Source organism: Panthera tigris, chromosome A2, assembly GCF_018350195.1.
Source record: "Panthera tigris isolate Pti1 chromosome A2, P.tigris_Pti1_mat1.1, whole genome shotgun sequence".
Lineage (NCBI taxonomy): Eukaryota > Metazoa > Chordata > Mammalia > Carnivora > Felidae > Panthera > Panthera tigris.
In genome coordinates, this window is record NC_056661.1 from 65008911 (window position 1) to 65035904 (window position 26994).

At 52.7% G+C, this 26994-nt stretch overlaps 1 protein-coding gene across 6 annotated transcripts in view; it reads right to left on the bottom strand.

The window, feature by feature from the left end:
- The window catches only part of GRB10 (growth factor receptor bound protein 10), a 180926-nt gene that overhangs the window by 18563 nt on the left and 135369 nt on the right, over positions 1-26994 (bottom strand). For all 6 annotated transcript variants that reach the window (XM_042963412.1, XM_042963423.1, XM_042963442.1 and 3 more), the window contains 2 exons: positions 8065-8221; positions 641-756 (listed from right to left, as the gene is read on the bottom strand). In XM_042963412.1, the coding sequence (XP_042819346.1) occupies positions 641-756; positions 8065-8221 (273 nt within the window). The remainder of the gene's footprint in view (positions 1-640; positions 757-8064; positions 8222-26994) is intronic.

Consider the following 26994-nt stretch of genomic DNA (forward strand, 5'->3'; position numbering starts at 1 on the left):
CATTATGCAGAATTAGTTACCAAATTTCTAACTTTCAAACAAAAAAAGCATCTAAACCACCTGAGCCAGAAACGGACGGTGGGTCTTCTGCCCGCGTCACGGCTGCTCGGCCTCGTGACTCGGGACGGGAGCACATGCTGTGGCAGGCACGGGTCTCCCGGTGCTGATACCTCACGGGACTAGTGCCCCCCGCCCTGCCCCCAATAAAAAGGAAAGAAAGATGGAGGAGACCAGCCCAGTATGCCTGGAAATGCATTCCTCCACAAACCACACGGCAGTGTTTGCTGTTTGCGGAGAGCATTGAGTTTTTATTATGCTGCGTATTTCACCGATTGGCTCCAATCTAACCATGAACTTTTGCTCTAGCTGAAAAGCGGCGTCTCGTCTCTCCCGACCCAGGGAGACTCACCCCCTTTCCCTCTGTTACCGTGGAGGAAGGCGCCGGTTCCCTCCGGCCAGTACGCAGGCATGTAGCTAGAGCACCAGAGATGAAGCGTAGGGTGTGGATTGCTCCGTGAAATAGCCACTCGGATTCCCAAACCCATCTGCTACCCCTGTAGCAGCGGCTGCTGTCAATCCCAAGCATCAGCCACAAGATTTCACGAGTCCCAGACCCCGGACCCGAAGAGAAGACACTCACCGTAGGATTTTTGAAAAACTCGTATTTTGCGTAATTCTTCCTAAATAAAAATTTGCTGTCACTTGCCAGGGTGCTCTCCACCTGGACCACCAGCTCGTGGTCTTCCAGGTATCTCTCTGCAGAGGAAAAACGTGAGACGAAACAGGCATAAGCTGGGAGCTGGCTTGACCACCAATTACGAAGTCTCATTACCGTCCTGTTCCCCTTCCCGCACTGTGAGCAAGGAAGTCCAGGACTAAATGAAGTTTAGATCTCTCTGTGGGGCACCTGGGGGGCTCAGTCGCTTACGCGTCCCACTTCGGCTCAGGTCATGATCTTGCAGTGTGGGAGTTTGAGCCCCGCATCGGGCTCGCTGCTGTCAGCACAGAGCCCGCTTCGGGTCCTCTGTCTCCCTCACTCTCTGCCCCTCCCCCGCTCGAGCTCTCCCTCTCTCTCAAAAATAAACAAACATTTAAAAAAATACTTAAATCTCTCTCTAATGCACTGCCAGGTGCACAAGAGGTCCTCAGGTAGGTACAGCGTGAGGGGTCAAGTCAGTCCTTTTATATATTTCTTCTCAAATTGGCGTCAGCGAGAGTTGAGAGAGTCAATGAAGACCCTAGTGACAACGCTGCCCTTAAGTCAGGAAATTTCAACCCTCGTAAAGAACGTGGACTATAATAACTGGGAGAAAGAACACCCAGAGACCAGGAATGGCAGGAGGGACTGGAGGAGGGTGGGGTAGGGGAGGCACAAAGCAGAAGGATAGCAATGCTTTCGATGTCATGAAGCTCGGTGGGCAGATACGACGTCGGGTAAGAGCACGCAGGAGGGGACCTACCGCCATCAGACAGTCTGTCCGAACCCACTTCCCTTGAAGGCTGAAGCCCATGCTACTGAACCACATCCCGGAGCTGATCTCAGAGACGAGATTATATTATTAGGCTGGGGAGGAAAACACATCCTACACAGCGTGCGCCCAGGTGCGTAAGCACACGCGCACGCGCACACACACACGCACTTCAGACCGCCTGACGTTGCAGCGTTATCAACCTGGAAAGGTACTTCCCTCGTGGACACTGATTCCACGTGGCGCACAGAGAACCGCACGCGGCACCGTCCTGTCCCGATGGTGGTCACCCCGGCCCCCACGTGTCTCCTAAGACAGGAAACCAACCGTACGAAACTAATGGGACATGTAACAGAGCAAATCCACGGCAGCCTTGAGGCGTGAATCGATGCCACAATGGCAGAGCACGAGATGCTACTAAATGACACCAAAGGGGTACGCGGGTCCTCCAAAGCACCCTCCTCCTTTCCCACGGTCCTGAGAAAAGTCTCCCCTTGCAGGAAGGATGAAGTCTGGAGTCAGAGCGTTTCTGAGTCAAATGTGGAAGAACCCGTCCGTGTACAGGTTCGAGCCCGTGGTAGCTGCCGGAGATGGGCCCACAGGGGCACACTCAGCCTCCACTATGACGTAACAACGCCCGGCTGGAGTGTGCAATCACAACCACTACGTGTACTTTTAAAAAAAAGGGATTGGCTCAGATTGGCATCCACTTAAAATGGATTTTTCTGGTACAAAACAAATTAGTGACTTCTGTTTAGAAGTTTGGGTGGAAAAAACCATTTCTGTAGTGACAGGGACAAAAGAAACAACCACCCCAAATCGGCTGAAGACAGGTTTACAGAATCGGAATGTTTTACCAGGTAAAATAAGGAAAGATAGAAAAGCGGGGCCGTGGCTATCTGAGGGAGGACAAGACCCATGCCGAGATCCAAAGCAAAAGCATTTTGTCTGCAGAGTCGTGAAGACGCCTGGGAGGAGCAGTGGGGAGGCAGCAGCTCTAAGGGGCACACGTGCACACACAGACACGTGGACACACACACACGCACAGGCTCCTGTCCTCCCCGACAACCTCTTTCTGCCTCCCCGCATCCCACCAGGGCAAGATCCCGGGAAAGCTGCACACAGACTGGGCTGCATCCTCGGTGGTGGGGCCCAGGGCAGCCGGGATGAGGGGAGAAGAGACCCCGTGTGCACTGAAGGGGACGTGCCTCTCTGGGTCACTCTGGTGCCACCAGCGGGGCTTGGGCACCCACAGGTGAAAACAAAGGTTTCCCTTCTCCAGCCTGCAGGGCAGGCGCCCAGAGCCCTGGGACCGCGGGGGCTAGGAAGACTGCGTGTGACCCCCTTCCCAGAGACCCAAGAGCCATCTGGCCTCCTCCGTCCGCCGCTGGATGTCCACATGCCGGTGTTCCCAGCTGTCAAAAAGCCACCGCAACAACGTCAGTTCAAACCCCTCTGCTCCAGTTCTGACTTTTACCTTGATTCTAAAAACAGGTGTTTTCAAACCACGTCACGGGATTCTATTAATCACACTGTCATCTATAAACTTCATACAATCATAATGGCCTTAAATAAAATTGGAAAGCCAAGTTTCAACAGAGCGCCCCCACAGGATTTTTTGTTTTTTTTTTTTTAATGTTTGTTTATTTTTGAGAGAGACAGAGAGTGAGTGGAAGAGGGGCAGAGAGAGAGGGAGACCCAGAATCGGAAGCAGGCTCCAGGCTCTGAGCCGTCAACACAGATCCCGACACGGGGCCCGAACCCATGAACCGTGAGAGATCATGACCTGAGCCGAAGTCGGAGGCTTAACCGACTGAGCCACCCAGGCGTCCCCACGTCAGAGGATTTTTTTGTGCAAATGGAAGAGTCCGACATTCCTCAGAGGAGATTCAAGTCTTTTTCGAACAGCTGACACTAAATCCAGCATCCACACCACCCCCCTACTCCACATGAAAAGTATTTAGAGACCAGGCAACTCAAAAAGGCAGATCCTACTACAGAAGTAAGATGTGCCTTAAGATGTGCCATGGACACGTGACTCCTTAGCAGAAGCCTGAGCCTCCCGCCCTGGCTGGTGTCACCATCCTCCTCGCTGCCCCGCTTCTGTGCCCACAGCTGGCATAGCCCACCCACCCCAGACAGCAGAGTTGCCTGGGGCTCTGCAGGACTCGGGGGGTGCAAAGTCACTAGGGAGATAACACAGAAAACAGCCCCCGATGCTGGATACGCCCCATAAGACGCCTTCCTTCTACATACGGATTTCAGTGGGGAAAGTACATCATTGTGGTACCTTCGCGATGTAACCACAAGGAGACAGAGAGGGGAAAGATGGGCCCTCGAAGGCCCTTCTGAGCACCGAGGGCTGAATATGCCTGTGGATTCTCCTTCGATACCTGTCCCCACATCCAGATGTCAGCGCCCCTGTTGCAGCTGATGCCTCCAAAGGGTGACTGCCACACCTTTCCTGCCTGGCCAGGTACAAGCACGAAGCTGTCAACAGCGCAAAGACAGAGCTCGTGCTTTTTCCTGGAGGGCTTTCACCTGACTCGCGCAACAACAGAAACCCCCAAATCCCTGAAATTCACAGAAGCGGTCTTCTCCTCCCTGTGCGTGCGTAAGGTCCAGGCTCTCCTGGTCGTATCTGTCCTGATGTCTGTGGTCACTCAGGGCCTGGGTGCGAGAGTCCCTCCCAGGGATGCGGTTTACCCGAAGTCACGTTCTTAATGCCACAGGGACGCCAAGCTGCCGTTTTGCATGCCCCAGTTCCAGTTTTATAAACTTCCTTTCAAAAATAGTTTGTGGCTCAGTTGGTTAAGCATCCGACTTCAGCTCGGGTCGTGATCTCACAGTTGGAGAGATCAAGCCCCGCATCGGTCTCTCTACTGTCAGCACGGAGCCCGCTTCAGGTCGGCCATCTGCCCCCCTCTCTGCCCCTCCCCTGCTCTAATAAATAAACACATAAAAAAATGAATGAGAAATAGTTTACTCGATAATACAGCTGCAGGCTGGCTGTTAAATCTCCCTGCATCCTTTGCATGTGATATCTGGACACCTGCAGCTCACTGGCTCAGGGCAGACGGCCTGGCGGTGCCTTCCAGAACAACTGCCCGGCACCGGCCCCCTCTAGCTGGACTTGGCCACTGTTGAGTGGCCTTGGTCAGGGACAGTGTTCGCAAGGCTGAGAGTTCTACACAAAATACCGAAGCCACAACACGTCCAACAGGCAGGACTTGCGGGGCGGATGCTAAGACATGAAGAGTTCACATGCAGGGAGGGGCTCGCTGGAGCTGGGAGTCCTGAGACACAGAACGGGCTTCCCCGAGATCACCCATCATGAAGGGCTCTGCCCCTCCACGGTGAGGGCTCCTCCCCAGGTTTTCAAACCGTTACCTTGAGTCCTAAGTGACTTCAGGAACAGACACCGGGGTGTAGGAAAGGCACTGACCTGGCTGTGGTATGAGCGTGGCTCAGAACAGCGAAATCCAGCCAGATCCCTGCTGGGTACCAGCGGGCAGCCACTGCACCTGCTACCCCCACCCCCACCCCCCAGTATGATGCCCCTGCCAACACTGGATGGCTGGCCCCGGCTCAGGGGCCACCAAGGGCCGCAGCCACATACAGGCATTTAGAAAACCACTTTTTCTAGGGGCGCCTGGGAGGCTCAGTGGGTTAAGCAGCCAACTCTCGATTTCAGCTCAGGTCATGATCTCACGGTTTGTGAGTTCGAGACCTGCATCAGGCTCTGTGCGGACGGCCCGGAGCCTGCTTGGGATTCTCTCTCCCTTCCCCCATTCTCTCTCTCAATACATGATAAGAAAAAAAAAGAAAACCACGTTTTCTTTTTAAAAAAATTTTTTTAACATTTATTTATTTTTGAGAGAGCATGAGCAGGGGAGGAGCAGAGAGAGAGGGAGACACGGAATCTGAAACAGGCTCCAGGCTCCGAGCTGTCACCACAGAGCCCGACGCGGGGCTCGAACTCACGAACCATGAAATCATAACCTGAGACAAAGTAGGACGCTCAACCAACTGAGCCACCCAGGCACCCCAGCTGCTTTTTTTAATTTTTAAAAAATATTTATTTTTGAGAGAGAGAGAGAGAGAGAGAGAGAGGGAAACAGTGGGAGAGGGGCAGAGAGAGAGCAAGGGGGACAGAGGATCCTAAGCAGGCTCTGAGCTGTCAGCACAGAGCTTGTTGGGGGGCTCGAACTCACGGACCACAAGACCATGACCTGAGCCAAAGTCGGACGCTTAGCCGACTGAGCCACCCAGGTGCCCCTACAAATCCTTTCAAATTACGAGCATTCAGACTTTGGAATGGGCTTTCAACAGTATTCATATTTGGGTCCGACTACACAGACGTGTTTTTAAAGTTAATTCCATGTGTGTGCGCGTGTGCATGTGGACATACACACTGCAGGGTTCCAAGTACTGTTTACTTTCCACGTTACTTGTGTGTCTACAGATGCTTCTGGCGGCCCTATCAGACCCCTGTGGGATCCTTGCATGGATGTCTCACACTGGAGCCTGATGACGGTGTCACCGGCTGCATCGTGTTACCAGTGAAGGCCCCTGGCGGGAGGAGGCTGCCAGAGATGACAGAGAAAGTTTCAGCTGGTGTCCAAAGTGCACTAAAGATCGGCAGAAACGGGAAAGAAGTCAGAGAGCATCCTTATGAGATGCACATTGGTGGGGCTAAAACATAGTGATGTAAAACAACGCCAACTCAAATTTACTCAGCATCATCTAGGCTTGGATTGTACAGTGTCATTTCAAAGAACACTGTTCATTTACAGGAACATTCCAGACTTAGAAGGTTAAATTTGATTTATTAGAGGTGCCTGGGTGGCTCAGTCGGTTAAGCGCCCGACTCTTGATATCGGCTCAGGTCATGATCTCACGGTTTGTGGGTTTGAGCCCCGCGCCAGGCTCCGCACTGACAGTGCAGAACCTGCTTGTGATTCTGTCTGCCCCGCGTTCTCTGCCCCTCCCCTGCTTGCGCTCTCTCTTTTTTTCTCTCTGTCTCTCTCAAAATAAACTTTAAAAAATAAAACAAGTACATTTGGCTTATTAATCTTCCAGAAAGAAAGTTTAGAGCCACGGGAAGAACTTGACGATCTGTGTCGTTTTTCTCTCCTTCAACACACGGAAGGCATACAGTTGCTGATTTAGACAAAAATTCTGGTCTGACATATGTGCCCATGATTTTTCAAGGACCGCCCTTTATCTAATAAGAGTTTAAATGGAAGTCCGAAAAGCTTCGTTACCTGCAACAGACCATCTGAGCAAGAAGTCCACCACACCCAAAACCTCAGTGAGCTCTGTACAGAGTATGTATTTCGAAATACTCCCGCGCTGTCTCCACACTACACGTGAGCGAGCCTGCCTGCACTCGGTGCAAACATTGCGAACCAGCTCAGAAATGCACTGTAACATTCCAACTTGGATCCGGCTACTTTGTGATGTGCAGAGTCCCCTGGATTCCCCTGGGTCTCCCGCGCCCACCTGTAGGCAGTCACCACCGCGGCCCCCCACTCCCGGGAGCTAGAGGAACTGCTCTCTGCACAGCAATGCCAGGAGCGTGCAGGGGGCAGGCTCCCCCAAGGCCCCCTCCCCCGATGGCTGCACTTCCCAGACCACAGGTGTGCAGCTAAAGCACAGAGAGACCGGTTTTGCTGTGTCTGAGCCCCTGGGAGAGGCTGCTTCCACCATCCCAGAGTAAGGTTCTGAAAGCATCAGGTGGGGGAGGGCTGCAAGGCAGGATGGTGGAATGTCTGGAGAAACAGATAGGCAGTGGTTGGTAAGGGCAGCACACAGACAGCTCGCCAGACCGGCAGGGGCGCAGTGGGGCAGGGGACGGCATGCAGATGGCTCAATGGACTGGCAGGGGTGCTGGGGGGGCAGGGGACCACACGCAGACAGCTCGCCATACCGGCAGGGGACGGCAGTGTGGCAGGGGACGGCACACAGACGGCTTGCAGTGGGACAAAGGACAGCACACCAACGACTTGCTGGACCAGCAGGGGTGCAGTGGGGCAGGGGACCGCACACAGACGGCTCGCTATACTGGCAGGGGTGCAGTGGGACAAGGGACGGCACACAGACGGCTCACCAGACCGGCAGGGGTGCAGTGGGGCAGAGACCGCACACAGACGGCTCGCCATACTGGCAGGGGTGCAGTGGGACAAGGGACGGCACACAGATGGCTCACCAGACCGGCAGGGGTGCAGTGGGGCAGAGACAGCATACAGACAGCTCGCCATACTGGCAGGGGTGCAGCGGGACAAGGGACGGCACACAGACGGCTCACCATACTGCCAGGGGTGCAGTGGGACAAGGAACGGCACATGCAGACGGCTCACCGGACCAGCAGGGGTGCAGTGGGGCAGAGACCACACACAGAGGGCTCGCCATACAGGCAGGGGTGCAGTGGGACAAGGGACGGCACACAGACGGCTCGCCGGACCGGCAGGGGCGCTGGGGGGACAGGAGATGGCAGACAGACAGCTCGCCGGACTGGCAGGGGCGCTGGGGGTGGGGGGGACACAGCTAGCTTCGTCTGACCGCACGGCGGGCACTCCAGGGTGCTCCCTACCTAGTCCCAGATGCGGGTGGTGCTCCACTAGTGTCCAGCTGTTGTCGTCCACACAGTGACTTCTGTAAACCAGCAGCTGGCACAGGTCTCTGGCCGTCATGTCTGCCAGAATCTCCACCACTTTGCTTGTCCCATCTTCGCTAAAGATTTTAACATCCTGCAACAGACAAAGGGGACGCTTACAGAGGAACAGCTCGGCTTTTCAAGGAGGAAAACCTGGACCAAAATAAAACAGGAAAGGTAAGAACAGCAGTGTTCCAACACATGTATAACTGTCCTTCGGAGCAGCGGGTAGCCACCCGCGACAGTGTGCCTGGAGGGCCACCTGTCAAATGCGCCCCCTGCCAAACTGGGAGGGGCAGGGCACGTGTTTGCCCCTCCCCCCAACTTTGCAGGGGGAGGGCACGTGTTCACAACAGCCCCAACTAGGAGGGGCAGGGCATGTAAGGTCACAACAGGAAATTCTTAAAATGCCAGGACACCTCACAGGAGACCCAGCAGGCGGCCAAGCCCGAGTGTTTCTCAAGCACTGGTGTTAGGGAGCATCAGCACTCATTTCAAATACTGCTGATGGTCTCAGGGTGAGACATTCCATGGGTGAACCAACTGCAAATATAAATGCAGCATCCCAAAGCCTAACTTTTGATGACGCCACCTGCTGTCCACCCGCAGCGTCTGGGGCGCAGCGGCCAACCCCCGGTCACACGTCGCCTAAGTCATATTCCTAAGGCTCAGGAAGCGTTGACAGAAATTAACGTGAAAATGCTGCAATTCAAAATCCGAAACAGAAGGGCACACAGTCGGAACCGGTCAGAAAATTCTTTGTCCCCTTCCCCCTACAAAACTGCCAGCCAGGCAGGTACTGTTCGAAGCCGCTACAAATGAATAGCTCCATGGCAAAGGGACAGTCTGGCGGAAATGCCCAGGGTCGTAAATATCCTCTGCCCCAGCTGCAGACCGGCAGGGATAGGGATCCAACCTCTGGGGAAACAGGTGATGCTTCAAAACAAAATCTTACCTCAACGGCATGAAAAAAGCAGTCGGAGGAACAAGATGGCATTTTAAATTGAGATTGTGTCCTGAAAGGGAGTTTGTCCCGGGCCGGCTGGGCCCCTCCAGGGCTGTCCCACCGATGGCTGGCCGTGCAGGGGAGCTGGGGGACTGTCTCTGGGCGGGAGGGCGGGCTCCTGCCAAGCGGCCTCCAGCTCAGTCCTCCAGGTAGTGAATCAAGCCACGCTGGGCACACCAATCAGGTCCCTGTCTGAGCCTGATGCAATCAATCGCCCCCCAACGGGCTCCCCACTTTAGTGCCGGTGAGGAGGACGCAGGACGTTCAGGCCAGTAAGCCAGAGAGAGCCCTGCTCCTGTTTTCCCATGACAGTGAGACGATATGCAGGACGCCCAGAGCCAGAGCGCGCGTGTTCCCTGAATCCCGGTCTGTCTGCCAAGTCTCAGAAATGTGAGTCCCGCCAACTCTGAGGCCCTTGCAACTTTGGAGCAGGAGCCTGCCCCTCCCCCACCCCCACCGTGGTCTCTGAATGTCAGCTCGTCCTGACAAAGTGGCTGCCACTCTCTTGCTCCTTCTCTGTCCTTTTTCCCAAGTGCAAATTCTGTCTGGCAGGACAGGACGCGTGCGTGGGGTCAAGTCCCTGTTACAAGGGGGTAAACGCAGGAGCCAGAACAGGGATTGCAAGGTCTCAAGAGGTCTGTCCCCAGCCCTCCAGAAGCTCACTCACCAGGAGGGGAGGCTGGGTCAGCCGGGAGGCGGGGCTCCCTAGGGACACCACCTTGCTTGCCACCTCTGGGCCACCCCAGAGAAATCCCCAGTGGGGAGCCAATCGGGACTGAGGGACAAGCTAGCAAGGCACACGAAGGAAATCTACTCATCTCCTTTCTGAGGTTCACATTTCACTCAACAGAAGTTACACTTCCACGGGACAAATGAAATATGCAAATACAGCTGACATGACGGAGCCCATAAAAACAACTTTTAATTTAAACAAAGAAAACATGGCTTTGTCTATAGGTCAAATTAAAAAAAAAAACACATTAACATAAACAATTTAGAAAATACAAATGGATCCATTCAATCCCCTATAAATATGCTAATTGCACTGCCCCTAAGTCCTCTAGACAAGCTCTGCAACAGCCACAACCAGCTGGGGCATAGACCTCTTTCCTCAGTGCCAGAGTTTCTCTGCAATTACCATCAACATCAGCTTCTCTAGAAAATCCCAATTATGTTCAAGTCTGTTTATCAATTTTCCTGGCTGAAAACAGGGATGGCCTTAGTTTTTAATTTTTCCAGCCCAAATGCATTTTTCTTTTCTTTTTTTAAATGTTTATTTATTTTTGAGGTGGGGGAGGGGCAGAGAGAGAGGGAGACACAGAATCTGAAGCAGGCGCCAGGCTCTGAGCTGTCAGCACAGAGCCCGACGCGGGGCTCGAACTGATGAACTGTGAGCCAAAGTCGGAGGCTTAACCACCTGAGCCTCCAGGAGCCCCCTGAATGTATTTTTCTTTAAACTCATTTGTCTTCTCTCTACTGCTCCATGGCCAACCTCCCCCTTACCCCCTTCCTCGGAGATTGATATATAGACTCAGTATTAAAAGCTAAGATGTGCTTTGTCACATGGCCAACTCCACTTTCAGAATCCCAGAGAAGGTCTGCTGGCAGGCCTGGGACAGGCAGGCCTGCGGCAGGGACAAAGAGACAGTGGTCCAGTGACAGGATCTCGAATCCCAGGTTGCCCATTCCACCCTGACAGGGCACGCCCCAGCCACCTCTCAAACACACCAGAGCCCGGGGACCACAGACAGAATAAACCCCCGAGACCGAAAGCGCAAGAATGCCACTGGACGTCCCAGCAACCTCCCACTGGGCACATGTTTGGAGCTGGGGGTGAGAGCACTTTCGGCGAATACCAAGGCACAAAGAAAAGCGTGCAACAGCCAGCCGCCTAACACCATGGCTTCTAAAGCCAGCAGCAGTTTGCTGAAGCGGCAAACACTCTCCAGTCACCACCTGGGCCGTGCTGGGGCTGCTTCTAGAAGCAAATAAGCCCTCAGTGCACAGGCCTGGGTCAAGGGCTCTGGGGAGCAGGCTGAGGCTCCCGAGATGGGTTCGAGCATCTCACACGGGGCGGGATACAGAAGTTTCTCGGGTTTCCCGGGCACAGCCTGTCCAGGTGGGCAATGCCAGGATGGGGGTGAACTTGGAGCACAGCCCCACCGTGGCCGCCTGGTTCAGCCACTTCCTGGCTCTGTGACCTCAGACAGGGTATTCACTAGCTGAGACTCACATTCCTCTCTGTGCCATGGCCACTGCTTGGAGAGTCAATCACAAGTGAAAAGCACAGTGCTCAATAAAGGATGTGAAAGCATCATTTACAACCTCCCTTGGCAAAGGGGGGTCGGGGTGCTCTGGAACCACCAGGCTGCAATCCGGCTTCATTGCTAACTAGCTGTGGAACTAACGAGCTGTGCACAGTGACTGCCCCCCCACCCGGCCTCAGTCTCCTCATCTGTGAAATGGGGATTCTCAAGTATCACGGACTTCACAGTGGACGCCTGGCTCAGGCTGACAAGAGCCCCCCTTCCTGGGAAAGGTCTCAGCCCCCTGCACCTGCCCCCCGCCCCGGGGGGGGGGGGCTGCTGACGCTGAAAACAGAGTCGCGATTGAGGCAGGCTCCGTCTAAAGGATGCAGACACCTGGGCCTTGACCCCGGCTTGTGAATCTGGCTGGAAAAGGAAACTTCATGACCAGGTAAACTGCAGGAAAAGCCAACCCCTGAATCCCCAATGTTCTCGTCTCCGCTGCAAAAGAGACTAGGTAGCTCATTGCTTTTAAAAATAAAACACTAACATGAAAGAGGGCATAATGACGTCACCAGCATGAGGCATCTTCTTTGCAGAGATAGTGGGGGCAGGAAAGCTTTGTCAGGCCACACAGCCTCTGACTCTTAGGCGCTGAATCTGGGATCAAAGCCCCGAAGAGGTAATAGAACATTCCGGTGTTCCCGGAGCCCTGCTGTCACCTTCTATATGTTCCCTGCACAGAGCGAGAGGCAAACTAAAAGGAAGGAGTCTGAGCACATGATGACATCTTCGTGGCCCCCATATGCACCCTAGGGAACCTGGCTTCTGGCCCCGGGGACCCAGCAGGTAGGCTGTGGGGGTCACCTCCCTGATGTCAATCTCGCTCACACGTCACGCACGGGGTGCACCTTGCTGGCTGACTTACAGACTCAGAGTCTCCTACTGAGTTCACAAGACCTCTTCGCTTTGGCCCAGACCACCTGGGGAAAATAGAAACTGGGGTACTTTCCGCTTTCTGCCCCCAGAACTGGCCACAGTGTGGGATGTCCCTGGAAGGTCACCCTCTTCGGGATGCATGGGCTGAGCAGAGCGGGGGTAGGGGGATGAGGGGCAAACTCTGGTACAGAAACCAAGAGACTAGAGAGAAAAGGGCTCTGAGCCAGGAGCTCAGGCCAGCTTTGCCTTCCATCAACTGACTTCTCAGCTCAAAGCCCTTCCGGGTCCAGTTTCAATGCATTTTTCAAAATGAGGACGTAAGCTGCGGTTTTCGGAAACTCCTGAAGTGTCTTGTAAATACTGGGAGGTAAACACTCATGAAGAGTCAAGTTGATGATCAGAAATGCAGAACGGCTTCCCTGCATCAAGTGAGCAGAAGCTGCTGGAGTCAGGATCTGAACTCGGGACACCTGCTCTGTTTGCTTTTGCTTGTCTGCCCACAAGATGCTTCCCAGCGCTGGAGACCTCCCTGTCAGGAGGGATCCGTGGCTCCCGAGGCGCTACGTGAAAAGGCTTTTGATTCTGGTGTGCCCGAAGCCCCCAAACTGGGCAGTGGTAGTGACTTCGGGGGGAAATTAAATGTAGTTCAGATGCGGGCAGAACCAGGGTTAGGCTGGACGAATTTTAGTGAAAACTAATGTAAATCTAACGATTTTTTCCTGTTCTGTTCTAAATTAATGGCGCTACTTTGAGATATATAAGGTATGATAACGGAAGTGGCTCTATGTAATTATATGACTCTATTCATGGTAATAATCATCCTGTTGAATTACATGGAGTCAAACTTACTTTTAAAGAAATTTTCCCTGGGGCACCGGGGAGGCTCAGTCAGTTAAGCATCCAACTCTTGGTTTCACCTCACGGTTCCTGAGTTCAAGCCCCACGTCGGGCTCTGCATTGACAGTGTGGAGCATGCTTGGGATTCTCTCCCTCTCTCTCTGCCCTCCCCTGCTCTCTCTCTCTCTCTTGCAAAATAAACAAACTTTTTAAAAAAGGAGAAAAAATTTGCCTTATAGCCTGCTGACTTCAAAGTTTCAATGAAAATATATTAAGTCCTTACCAATCCTTTCTAAAGGAGCTAAAATTCTAAAAATAACTCACAACATAGTTCTTGAAAGTCAACCACAGATTTCAGAGCCTCCCAGTGCCCCTTTCCCCCCCTCACTGGATGGCTGTCACCAGCTTAGGAAGCTGGTGACGAGATTCAAAGCACAGACGGCCTACCCACAGCCTTTAATGCCTGTTTCATACCAGACAGATCCATTTGGAAAAATCAATTTTGACTTGCCCATCTGTATTTTTTTTTTTTTTCTAGAATGGTTAGGTATAGCCTACTACTTTGACAAAGACAGTTTTATAAACTGGTATCATTTTACCCAACATCGAAATAAAAGCTATTCTAAAAAAGAGTGGGGGCGCCCAGGTGGCTCAGTCGGTGGAGTGTCCGACTCTTGGTTTCGGCTCAGATCGTGATCTCGAGGTTCGTGAGTCTGAGCCCTGCGTTGGGCTCTGTGCTGACAGCCCAGAACCTGCTTGGGATTCTGTCTCCCTCTCTCTCTCTGCCCCTCCCCAACTTGCTCTCTTCCTGTCTCAAAAAATAAATAAATACGCATAAAAACAACAACAGCTGAATCTTCCTTCAGTGGACTGAAGACAGCGAAGGAGATCCCAGCTGTATGGAGCCGAGCAAAGATGCCGTGTGGTCTCTGGGCCTCAGTGTCCCCGCACGCATGGCACAGGGTGGTGGCACCACCTAGTCTGACAGGCTATACACAAGGGCTCCTACCGGGTCCCTCCCAATCAGGAGGCCCTGTTGCTGTTGCCATGGGAACATCTGCCCACCTCTCCTCCTCCCCCTCAGGGGCTCCTGGGCCACAGACAAGGCTCTTTCATCAGTCTTGGTTCTGCCCTGCCCACCTGCTCCTCCGCTGGCCGAGGGAGCCATGGGGAAGAGAAGATTTCCGCCCCACCGGCCCTTCTTCCCGGTCAGGAAACGTCCAGCTGTGACCTCCACTCTGCAGCAATGGATTTGCTGGTGACTCTTCAGACCTTCCGTCAGCCCCACGGCAGCCCTCCTTGTCTGCAAGGCTCCCCTCTGGTTTCCAGGACCAGGAATCATGGGTGTAGATGGAATGCAAGTCCCTGCAGCCGTGACTGGTGCCCTGACCACCTGTCCCCACCGCAGCACAGAGCTGCGGGGACACAGCCGTGAGGGCCGGTTCAGTTACAACTTGAAGGGAAGAGGAGTGGAGTCCTCTCTGTCCTGCATGCAAGGACGATGCCGGTGGCTCCCGGGATGTGTGAAGCGGGGAGGGGCAGGGCCACGTAACGTGACACATACACACACGCACGGACAAACACAGACACGTTAGTTTTTTTTTTTATTATAAAAATAAGTTTTCAGGGAGCCTGGGTGGCTCAGTTGGTTAAGCGTCCAACTTACACTCGAGTCATGGTCTCACAGCTCATGAGTTCAAGCCCCGTGTCGGGCTCTGTGCTGACAACTCGGAGCCTGGAGCCTGCTTCGGGTTCTGTGTCTGTCTGTCTCCCTCTGCCCCTTCCCTGCTCGCTCCCTCGTGCTCTATCTCAAAAATAAATGAATATTAAAAAATGGTTTTTAATTAAAAAATAAGTTTTCATTGTAATGCTTGAAAATACACTTAAGGGGCAAAGGAAAAAAACTGACAACCCGTGACAGTTCCCAGATCCATTACAATTCTAGAGTATGCCCTTCTGGTATTCGTTTGCACGCATACTTATAAATAGACACACTGACACATTTAGGATCACAGGACGTAGAGTTTTGCAATCGGGCTTGTGTGGCTTCAGATTACATCATAAGTATCTCCCAGGCACGACGCTTCTTTGATGTTTTAATGCCTGCGAGGTGTTTGACCACGTGGCCGTAAGGAACACGGTGCTGTCCTGACGGCTGTCCACATGGATGGTTTCGAGGCTTGGCACATCTTTCTATGTGGTCTTAGTGTGTGCGCTTATTTTCTCAGGATAAATTGCTAGACGTCAGTCTTTATTAAAATACATCTCGGGGCGCCTGGGTGGCTCAGTCGGTTGGGCGGCTGACTTCGGCTCAGGTCATGATCTCGCGGTCCGTGAGTTCGGGCCCCGTTTTGGGCTCTGTGCTGACAGCTCAGAGCCTGGAGCCTGTTTCAGATTCTGTGTCTCCCTCTCTCTGACCCTCCCCCGTTCATGCTCTGTCTTTCTCTGTCTCAAAAATAAATAAACGTAAAAAAAACTAAAAAAAAATACATCTCTAATAACGGAAACACTTCCAACAGGGAGAGGACGGACCGCGTGTTTGGTAGAATACTAGTCCCTAAAACTGAATTTGTCAGGGAACAGAACGGGACGATGTGCAAATCCGCTTAGCTGCCCCACTTAAGAAACAGTTATCAGTGGGGCGCCTGGGTGGCTCAGTCTGTTAAGCATCTGACTCTGGCTCAGGTCATGATCTCATGGTTCATGGGTTCAAGCCCCACGTTGGGGCTCTCTGCTAACAGTGGAGAGCTTGCTTCAGACCCTCTGTCCTTCTCTCTCTGCCCCTCCCTCCCCCCCCTCCTAAAATAAACAAACACTAAAAAACAAAAAACAGTTATTTGTTATCAAGCACATTGTGCAGACTCCGCTCCCGGGATATCCGCATTTGCCCCATTGCCCACTCTTCACTCCCCAAGCTGTCTGGAAACATCAGTTAGGTACAGACTTTCTGGCTCCCCAGTGAGAACATGAACTTTAGAACCTGCCTGTCCTGGAGTCAGACCCTCTCCCCTCCTTACTGCATGACCCACCCTATCCTGACCATAAACACCCTCACTGCCAAAGCAGGGGGACGGTTGGACCGTCGCACAGGCTTATGCCGAGTAGCCTGCGGGATGATGCATAAAACTCCCCGGCGTGGCATACAACCCTCAGTAAGCCGCCTGGCTTGTCTTCTCCTTCCGGGGGCCACTGCATGCCTAAAAGATCACCCTTCGTGTGAGCCCAGGATCAAGGCCTCTGCAGTGCCGACCCGGAAAGCGTAGGCCCGGAACTTCCGCTCCAAAAACTCGCTCATGTGGTAGCTGAAATTAGTAATTAGGAATTTGTTTTGCAAAGAACCTGAAGCGCACGGGGAGGAAGGCAGGTGCCTGACAAGGGACCCCCTGCACCCAACCGGGTCCACCTGCCATGGGGGGGGTGGGGCTGGGGGTGACCTGTCCCAGGCTCTGCTGGGGCTGTGGCAGCGTGAATGTCAAGCCGGAGCCTGCAGTGTAGCCGGGGCTGGGACCCTCCATCCAGAGCTGAGCCAGGGTGGGAGCACACAGACGGCACCGTCTTTCAGGGACACCGGGACCGTGGTGTGAATGCACTTCTGATCCGATCTGGACTATTTTTAAGGATATTAAGGACTTAGGATTGATTACAGTTCTGGTAAAAAACAAACAAACAAAACCCAAATAAACAAAAAAAACACACTCATCTTTTACAGACCCAGAAGTATTATAGGATATTTACAAATAAGTGATATTTTTACATGAGATTCTTGTCCCAAACAATAGTCAGGGGGCAGTCAAGGGGGCGTGGCTGGAGCCAGATAGGTCGTGGGGGCTGGTGAGGGGCTCAGGGGGTTCATCTCACTATTCTGTCTACTCCTGCTTATGTTCTAAATCCTTCACAGCCAAAGGGCGCCGGGGGCGCTCAGTCGGTTAAGCGTCCAACTCGATTTCAGCTCAGGTCATGATCTCACAGTTCATGAGTTCAACCCCGCATCGGGCTCTGTGTGCTGACCTCGGGGAGCCTGCTTAGGTGCTCTCTTTGCCCCTCCTTCACTCATATGTGCTCACTCTCTCTCTTTAAATAAATACATAAACTTTAAAAGAATAGAATTTGTTTAAAATAATAGTAATAAAAGAATAAATTCTTCATAGACAAAAAAAAGCCTCAACATCCCTTTACCCTTGTGTTGCTAGAGGAAATAAAGCACATTATAAGGCTTTTCCTGCCTAATGTATTGTAAGAATTGACTCTCCAACTGACCATGAAATTCACTAAAGGAAGTGTTACTCCTTGGCTTCCTCAGTGGTTCCCAGTGGGGACTGGGAGGTGTAGATTTTGCACCCCCCCAGGGAACTTCTGGCAGTGTCTGAGACGCTTCGGTTGTCACAACAGGTGTGTGTGTGTATGTGCAGGTGGGCATCTGGTCGGTAGAGCCCAGAGATGCCGCTAAGCATCCCGCAAGGCCCAGGACAGGCTCTCACAACGAAGGACTGTCCAGTCCCAAATATCCATATGATTGCAGACAGAGGACGTCTTATCCTAGGAAGCAAGGAAGTACTCTGATGGGCACACGTCCAAGGAAATAGGAACCAGCCCCCATGGGGCAATGTGAGTCTGAATGAACACCCGTAATAATGACGGTGAGCCGTGGACTAAAATAATACCGCGTCCCTACTGACACACACACACGTATGTAAGAGAAGAGGAAGCACACCATCCCTAACAGCAGAACGCCAACTAATAAATGCAGAATGATGGAAAAACCGGACAAGAATCATCAACACACAACAGAACCAGTCAAGGGAAGACGGATGGAGAAAAGCAAATTAACGCGGTCTCACAATAATTTCCTTTGAAGATTACTTCCTAATTACAGAGAACGGTAACTGTGCGATGGAGAAACGTCGCAGGCGCTATCTTTGCCGAGCGATAGGGATCGACCCCAGTGTCAACTGGACAAACCAACATTGTGAGCTTCACACAACCTTATGGGGTTCCATGGAAGCTCCCCACAAGCCACGGGGGTCCTTCAAGAACTGTCGAGGACACAGAAGACATGCAAGGCAAGGCGTTAAGGTGCGTTCCGGGTGAAATGATAGAGACACAAGCGATCGCAAAGGGTGGTTCCAGACTGGACGTGAACATTCTAAAGCCAAGCGGGAAACGTGAATAGGTCTGCAGATTGGACACGCGCGCCTCGTCGATGTTAAACACGCTGGGCTAAGCTCCCTGTTCCTTGGAAAGAGACACTGAGGTCTAAAGACAGGGCTTGATGTCTACAAATTAGACTCAAATGGTTCAGAGAAGAGAATAAGTTATGTGGGTGTCCAAGTACATACACAGCTAACCCTTGAACAACACGGGTTTGAACTGCATGATTCCACTTACACGTGAATTTCTTTTGTATAAAGACAGCACAATACTGCGTATGCATTTCTCTTCCTTATGGCTTTCCCAATCACGTCTTCTTTCCTCTAGCTTAGTTGAGTGTGAGAATACAGTATATAATACATGTTCATGATAGGTTCATGTTGTCAGTAAGGCTCTGTACAAGGTTAAGTCTGGGGGAGCCAAAAGTTATACTCGGATTTTCGACTGCACGGGCGGTCAGCACCCCTAACCTGATCTGACCTGCACATGTATATGTGATATAAGTAACGTATATGTTTTTATATACGCTATGTATACGGGCAGTGAAAACAATTTAATACGTGGCAAAACATGAACAATTAGGGAATCGGGGAACAGGATCTATGAGAGTTCTTTGTATTGTGACGTACAACTTCTCTAGAGGTTTGAAATCATTTCAAAATAAAATTTAACAATAACTATGGTGTGAAAATAATGAAGGGTGACCTCCTTTTCCCCATAGCTCCCCCAGCGTCTTATCACATGGTCAACTGTCACCGAGAGAACGCAAAGTTATAAAGATGACAGAGAGCCCTTGTTTGGAGCGTCTCTGTTCCTTTTCCACTCAGCCTCTGTCTCGAGGGCTATTTAAGATCCAAAACAGGCAGGCAGTGGGTGGTTCAATCACAGCCAGGGCTGAGCACAATATCCCAAGCACGAAGGGGGCGCTCCGTCACGTCAGCCGGTGGGGACGGGCCCCAGACAGGTGTGTTTCTGCACCTGCCCAGGGAGGTCCACGTAGCAGACCACCACAGGGCCGTGTCCATGCCTGTGCCCTTTACTGGGTGGCTACACGATGCTGAGCTTGGGCATGCAGACAGGGAAGTGACTTGGCCCCTCTGTACCTATCACCTTATCCCTCTTGTATCCCCGGGTCAGAGTCACCCAGCAAAAGTGGCCTCCTGGGGCCCCTTGGGGGCACTCAGCCAGTTAAGCGTCTGACTCTCGACTTCAGCTCAGGTCATGATCTCACAGTTCATGAGATCCAGCCCCACGTCGGGCTCTGTGCTGACGGCACAGAGCCTGCTTGGGATTCTCTCTCCCTCTCTCTCTGCCCCTCCCCTGCTAATGCTCTCTCTCTAACAATAAACATTAAAAAAAGAAAAAGAAAAAGAAAACAGAGACTTTTGAGAAGCCTGGAAGGAGTCCTCAATGGCTATGAGATCATAAAGAACGGCAGCCTTCAGGCCCCCTTCTGGGTCCCAACAACCCAGCAGGCCGGAGCCACCATCCAAATGTCACAGATGGCGTTGCTGCTGAGGGCTACATTTTCAGTCAATTACAACAGCAAAACTCGCCAGCTGAGGACAGCAGACAGATTTCCGGCCTGCTGTACAGTTACGTCCGCCGGGCAAAGCTATGCCTGCTAGTTTTTGCTCACCTTGGACCACGGACCTGCAGGAAAGAAACACAAGCCAGAACGCTGGGCTCAGCCTGCCAACTCCTCTAAACCCAGGAAAACAAAAGGTTCTACAGAACACTGGCTCAGAAGGTCCAACACCAAAGAGAGTAAGCACCCCCACAGTGACCGTGCACACCTTACCCCCGCCCTGCGGTCAAGGTCTCGACTCAGGTTTCTAGGGCGGATGGAAAAGCAAATGTCCCGCGGCAAATCTCCCTAGGTGCTGTCCCTTTGCCCCCAGACATCTTCTAGAGTTTCCTGAAGCCCTAGAAACAGCCAATCAAAATGGTGGATTCCCTGGGAGGCTGCCTTCTTCACTGGGGACGGTGACCTAGCGTTGCTACTCAAGGGCCGGTGGCATGAGACACCCATTTACTCAGCACATGAATCAGGAAAGCAGCCCGGCCCTGGCACCTGAGTATTTTATTATAAGGGACAGGCAGCCCTCGGCCAATGGTTATAAAAATGAATTTTGTACGCACACACGTGCAGTCGTAAACACATCGATCTTTTGATGCGGCAACTACGCTGCTGGGAATCCACTATTTCCCTGCCCGTCTATCAGCTTTCAATCCTGTCATCTATCCGCCTATGTGTCATCTATCCACCCGTTAAGTGACCAAGGATCTATGTACAAGAATGTTCATTTCAGCCATTTATAATAAGAACGATCAAAAGGGGTTTGCTTAAAAAACTTACGGTACAAAATGTGTTGTAAGAGCACTGTGAGGCTGTGAGGGAAGGTGTGACCGTGTGCGTGGGGCCCGAGAGGAGCATACCGCCCAGCTGTGCGATCAAACTTATGATGAAAAATGTAGCCTCTACTACGTAATCTACGATTTTAAGAAATACTTTTAGGGCCTGGCCTAAACCAGCTGAAACCTCTCCAGATGTTTCAGGTTCACCTGCACGGGGCCAGGACAGGGTTCTGTCACGGCCGCTCTTTCAGCAGATACTCCTGGAGCGCCTTCTCCTGGCCGGACACCTTGGTGGTGGGGACACGGTGCCTAGGATAAAATCCCAGCCTCACGGCCCTTCACCCAAGTGGGGAGACAGATGACAAACCAGAAGCAACACCCGGGGTGTTACATGCTGGTAGGAGAGCGAGAGAGCTCAGTGGGGAAGACCAAGACAGGGGCCGCGATCCGGAGGGCGCGGTGCAGGGAAGGGAAGAGCGTCTCTCAGCAGCGGGCAGGCTCTGCTCACAGATGCACCTGTTGATGGGGTGTGAGTGACGTCACTTCTTAGGAAAAGTGCGCTGCTGGAGAACGCGAGGGGCAGAGACAGCCAAGGGCCCTCCCAACACGGTGGTCCCGAGAGAGGGGACAACGGGGCAGAGAGAGGCGGAGATGAAGGCGGGGGTCACGGAAGGCGGAGAAACAAGCAGTTTGGGAAATGAGCTCGTGCTGGTTCCACAGATGTCGTCACAGATGCACCAGCGCCTGACCGCTGGCTGTGACCAGGAGGAGGTCACAAGTGTCCTTGATAAGATTCATTTCAGGGACCCAGCGGAACCAAAAACCTGATGGGGAGGCAGAGGGGACAGAGTAGGGACACTGAGTCCCACAGCTGGCCCTGGACGGAGCAGGGGTGGTCCCCTGTGAGGTGGGCGGAGCTTACCTGGATGCAGATGGGGTGACCCAGGGACAAAGGTGAGTCTGAGGATGCAGGACAGAGAAGCAGTGATGGCAGGCAAGATGGGGTGCTGGCCGGAAATAAGGATGTTAGCCGTGAACATGGGCGCAAGTCCCCTGAGTGGCCATAAATTCAGGCAGGCTGGTGGGTCCAAAAGCAGGTGGACTGGTGAGCTGGTACCCAAGGCAAGGTTACCAGGTGTGAAGTTAGAAGAGGGAAGAAAGGCTGGGAACAGTTGTTTTCCACTTGGGAGGAGTGAGTGAATTAGGAGTGGGGAAAACGCTTGAAAGAAAAGAGGCACAGGGAGACGTGATGCCCCCGTTTCTTATTGATTCATCACAGCTTTTTACTTAGGATGATGCAAATGTAAGGACTGCAAACACTCTTTCCCAGCTTGCCAACGGCTTACTGTTTAACCTGTGATGTCGCTTTCCTTAGAGTCAAACCCATCAATCTGTACCCTGTGACGTCATCTATCGCTTTCCTGGTTAAGACGTCATTCCCTGGCCCAAGGACCAATTCATGATTCAACTATATATCTTTTTCCTACTTCTCTTAAGGCATAATTTTTTTTTTTTAAATTTTATTGACAGCTTCATCCACCTAGAATGTACTTCAGTGTGTGTGTATTAGTTTGCCAAAGCTGCTGTGTGAGAAAACACAGACTGGGCGGCTTCAACAACAGAAACCGTCTCCGAGTCTGGACGCCGGACATCCAGGATCAGGCCGTCCGCAGGACCAGTTTCTCTGAGGACTGTGATGGAGAATCCGCCTCTGTCCCGGTTTGGGGGGGATCTGCTGGCGTCTCTGGCATTTCTCGCCGCATCTCTGCCTTAACTTCACGTGGCGACCCCCCGCCCCGTGTATCTGTGTCCACCTTGGCCCCTTCTAGAAGGATGCCAGTTACCCCGGGTTGGCCGCCTCCTCCAGGAGGACCTCATCTCAAGTAAAGAGTTAAGTGACAACTCTTATTTCTGTATGGTCACATTCCAAGATACTGGGGGCTCTGGGGCTTCCGCATGGAAATGGGGGACGCACGATTCAATCCGTACTGGTGTGCAGTACGGTGGGGGCCCCTAATTCCACTCTGCCCCCAAACAGTGTTGAACTGTCCCAGCACGACGCACCAAGTCACCATGCCGCGTTTATAGTACACTACCCCCCCCCCGTGGGCACCGGGGTCTCCTCTGCGTATGCGTTCCAGAGCACAGAACTGACTGTCCGCTTTTAAATCAGAAGCATGTGGTTTTTATTTATTTTTTTAAGTTTATTTTGAGAGAGAGAGAGAGAAACAGCAGGAGCGGGAAAGGAGCAGAGAGAGAGAGCGAGTGAGCGAGAATCCCCGCAAGCAGGCTCCATGCTGTCAGCACAGACCCCCTGTGCGGGGCTGGAACTCTCAATCCGTGGGATCGTGACCTGAGCCGAAATCAGGGGTCGGACGGTTAACCAACGGAGCCACCCAGGTGCCCCCAAACCACACGGCTTTTATGACGGTAGCTTTGTAACATCAAAACCACCCTGCCGAGGGAGTAACTGGCCACCGCTCCGAGACCAAATCCACAGACGGCCTTCCGTGCTCCTACGAAATCCAACCCCTCGCCAGGGCTGGACCCACTGACACGGCCCTTGCTGCCTGAGACGCCCAGTCCTCTAACCGCTTTGTCCCCGGGTTCCGCGTGCTGTCTCTCCGCGGAAGGCCCACACTCTTCACATCCCAGGTAGTTCGGATGTCAAGTTCTGAAACAGTGAACAAACGGGCAATTCTAGCTGCACATCAGGGTTCTGGCTGACGGGGTGGCTAAGACGCTCTGAGGCTAAATGAAACACGCCACCGTTAAGAGTAAGTAGAAGGGGCGTCTGTGACAGAGGAAGAAACACGAGCTTATGAACGGCAAGTTCCAGAGACATCCTTCCAGCCCGAGGCCTGGCGCGCTGGGCAGCGGCCACCACGTTCCCACCAGAACCCTACTTCCCACGGGGGCCGGGCTGGATCCTTCTAGTCCTTAGGACGTACACAGCCCACCTACTGCAACATCTTTGGTTTGTACAGAAGCCGCTGGCCCTTTATTAGGGGAACGTCGATTACTCCACAGAGGACGGATGCAGAACTGAAAGGATGTCAGGGGACCTGCACCCCAAGACAGCTGTCCGCGACAGAGCAATGTCTCCGGGGCCACCAGAGAATACCCCGCCTCATCCGTGACCAGGAAAACCACAGGATGGGCGCCTTAGAGACCCCACAAGCCCACAGCCGGATGAGCCGGATTCGGAGACTTCTGCTGATTAACAGCCAAAACCCCCCTAAAAAGAACTCAAAATCATCATACCGCCATACTGACCCCAACTGAAACCAGCCCTTGTTCAGACTCTGTGGATTTTCCTCCCGGCATGTTCTTCCTTACCCGCCCCCTTCCCCGTGGGTGTTTCCTATTTTGGCTTCTGTGCTAGGCTTAGTGTAGGACTCAGAGTTGTATCAGCAAGGAAAGCAGCTCTCCCCAATTCTCGAAGGATCCACACGCGTTTTTCTCCCAACGATGCAATCTAGAGCTTTCCATGACCTCACACGTCCACGGCGGCTCACCAGTTATGCTCTCGGTATAGACTGGGGTCTTCGTGGAATGAGATGTTTTTCCCTCTCGTGTCATGGTCTGGATCGGCGGCCCCCCGCTGCAGCCCCCTGGCACCCCAGCCCCGGGACGTGGACAGCAGCGCGCGTTCCCAGGGGAGGTGGTTCGGGGAGAGGTGGCCACAACCGATGTAGAGCACCCACACTCCACCGCCGCCCACGAAGCTCACCCTTGACCTCGCCCCGGGAACGGTGTGCCGGGGCCAGAGGCGCACCAAGAACGCCCCCCTGCCTCCAAACACAGGTGCACTTATACCCACCTCCCGAGCCCTGCCGGGACGGCCAGCAAGCAGTGGGGAGAGAGGTCAGATGCGACATTTTCATTTAATGAGGAAAAACACCCACCCTGCACACAGCCTGGGCTCCACACAATTCCCGGTGTGTTTCCAGCCACAGGGGGGCGCTCCCGGGTCTCCGAAGCCCACAGGCTCCTCCCCAGCCTCCACCACACAGCAGTCCCCACACTTCACAGAGCCTATTACAGGGCCGGGTGACTGCACTCAAAACCTACCCGCACACATGTAAAAGATCACAGGGGGGCCTGGGTGGCTCAGTCAGTTAAACACCTGACTCATGATCTCCCAGTTCGTGAGTTTAAGCCCCGTGTCCGGCTCTGTGCGGACATCAAGGAGCCTGCTTGGGATTCTTCTCTCTGCCCCTCCCCCGCTTGCACGCACGCACTCTCGCTCTCTCTCTCTCTCAAAATAAATAGATAAACGTTAAAAAAAAACACTTAAAAGATCACAAGAGGACATCTACACGTCAGGCTCACAGGGGTACAAGCGTAATTATGGCTAGATCTTCCTCCTGGGGGTTCTGGAACCGTGAGCGGTACAGATCCGAGCGAATGCCAACCCGGCCAGCAGCATAATTACGGAGCTGACGCTGCCTGTGAGGAAACACCATCTATTTGTTCCATCCCATTTATCTGTTTGGGAGCCTCCCACGGTTGGAGGCTCCAAGACCGAAGCCTCGGGAATTTCCTTCCCTCGGATGACGTTTGTACGCATTGAGGCTGAGCACACAAGAGACCACTTGGCACGCCATGCCGACAAAATTATGGACACTCCATTTCTGTTGAAAAGAAAGAAGCAGTGTGGCTCCATCTTGGAAGTGTGGCGATGCCTGGGAAGCCGCATTTTCCCGGGGGGCTCCTGGGGCATGGGGGTCGTATTCCCTTCAAGAGTCCTCCGGGGGGCTCCTTGGTGGCTCAGTTGGTCAAGCATCCAACTCTTGGTTTTGGCTCGGGTCATGATCTCACTGTTTGTGAGTTCGAGCCCTGCGTCAGGCTCTGTGCTGACACTGTGGAGCCTGCTTGGGATTCTCTCTCGCCTTCTCTCTCTGGGTCTCTCCCACTTGCTCTAAAATTAATAAATAAACTTAAAAAAGAAAGTCTGCTTCGATCCCAGAAGCCATCTGGCGTCTACTGCATACCCGTCACAGATCGCTGGCCGGGGGACGGCCGAACCAGGGCGCACCTGCACGTCTTTGCCGGAGCCGTGCATTAAAAGGTGAGGTCGTGTTAACTATGGAGAATTAGCGTGGCATGCTCACCTCTCGTGTTTTCTACGCTGTTTGTCCTGTCGGGGAAAAGCGCACTGAAAAAAATCTGTGCACGTTAAGAGGCGTATTTGGGATTTTAAACAGGATTTCTCAGTCTTCAGCATTTGATCTTGAGAAAACTTATGGCTTACAGAAAATCTACAAAAAATGCTATAACGGTTTTCCTTCTATTCCTCATGTAGGTTCCCCAAAACTCACATTCGCTCCATTAGCTTTATCATATCTTCTTTCCCTCCTCCGTCCACCAGGGTGAGCTGCAGACAGCTGGCCCCTCTACCCCTACCTAGTTCAGCATGTAGCTTCCTAAAAACAACACTCTCGTACGTAATCATAGAACAATGATCAAAATCAGGAAATGCCATCAACATGCTACCTTTAGCTGATTTATTGACATTCAAATTCAGCCAATGTCCAACCGACGTCCTTTTCAGAAAAGGCAACAATGGTATTTCAGGGTCCGGGATCTGACTACGCAGGACCACATGCTACATTTGGTTGGCCTGTCTCTTCCGTCTGTCATCTGGACAATTTGTTTTCTGGAGTCTTCTATGACCTCCACACCTCTGATGAGTCCCGGCCGTTTCTCAGACTGTCCCTCCGCCCCGGTTCACCTCTTTGGCGCACACATGAGATGCTGTGTTCTTCTTGGGGCATCTCCTTAGGAGGCACAGGGCTCCTGGTGACGCTGGCCTGGGCCCCTGGGTTAAGGCAGCACCTGCCACATTTCTCCGCGTCCACGAGTGACCATCCTTCTCTTGCCCTTGGGAGCCTAGGACGTGGCTCCTCTTTCTCTAACTACTTGTCCTGCATCCTTTGGCTGGAGAATGGAATTTAGAAGCCAAGATCTGAGCACTGGGCTGGGTTGGATTTTTTGGGGTTTTTAAAAAAAATTTTTTTTAAGGTTTATTTATTTTTGAGAGAGAGAGAGAGACAGAGACAGAGACAGTGCAGGTGAGGGAGGGGCAGAGAGAGAGAGAGAGAGAGAGAGAGAGAGAGAGAGAGAGACACAGAATCTGAAACAGGTTCCAGGCTCTGAGCTGTCAGCACAGAGCCTAACGTGGGGCTCAAACTCACGAACCGTGAGATCATGATCTGAGCTGAAGCCGGACGCTCAACTGACTGAGCCACCCACCTGCTCCTTGATTGGTTTTTTTCTTATTAAAAATTTTTTTAATGTTTATTTTTGAAAGAGAGATAGAGCATGAGC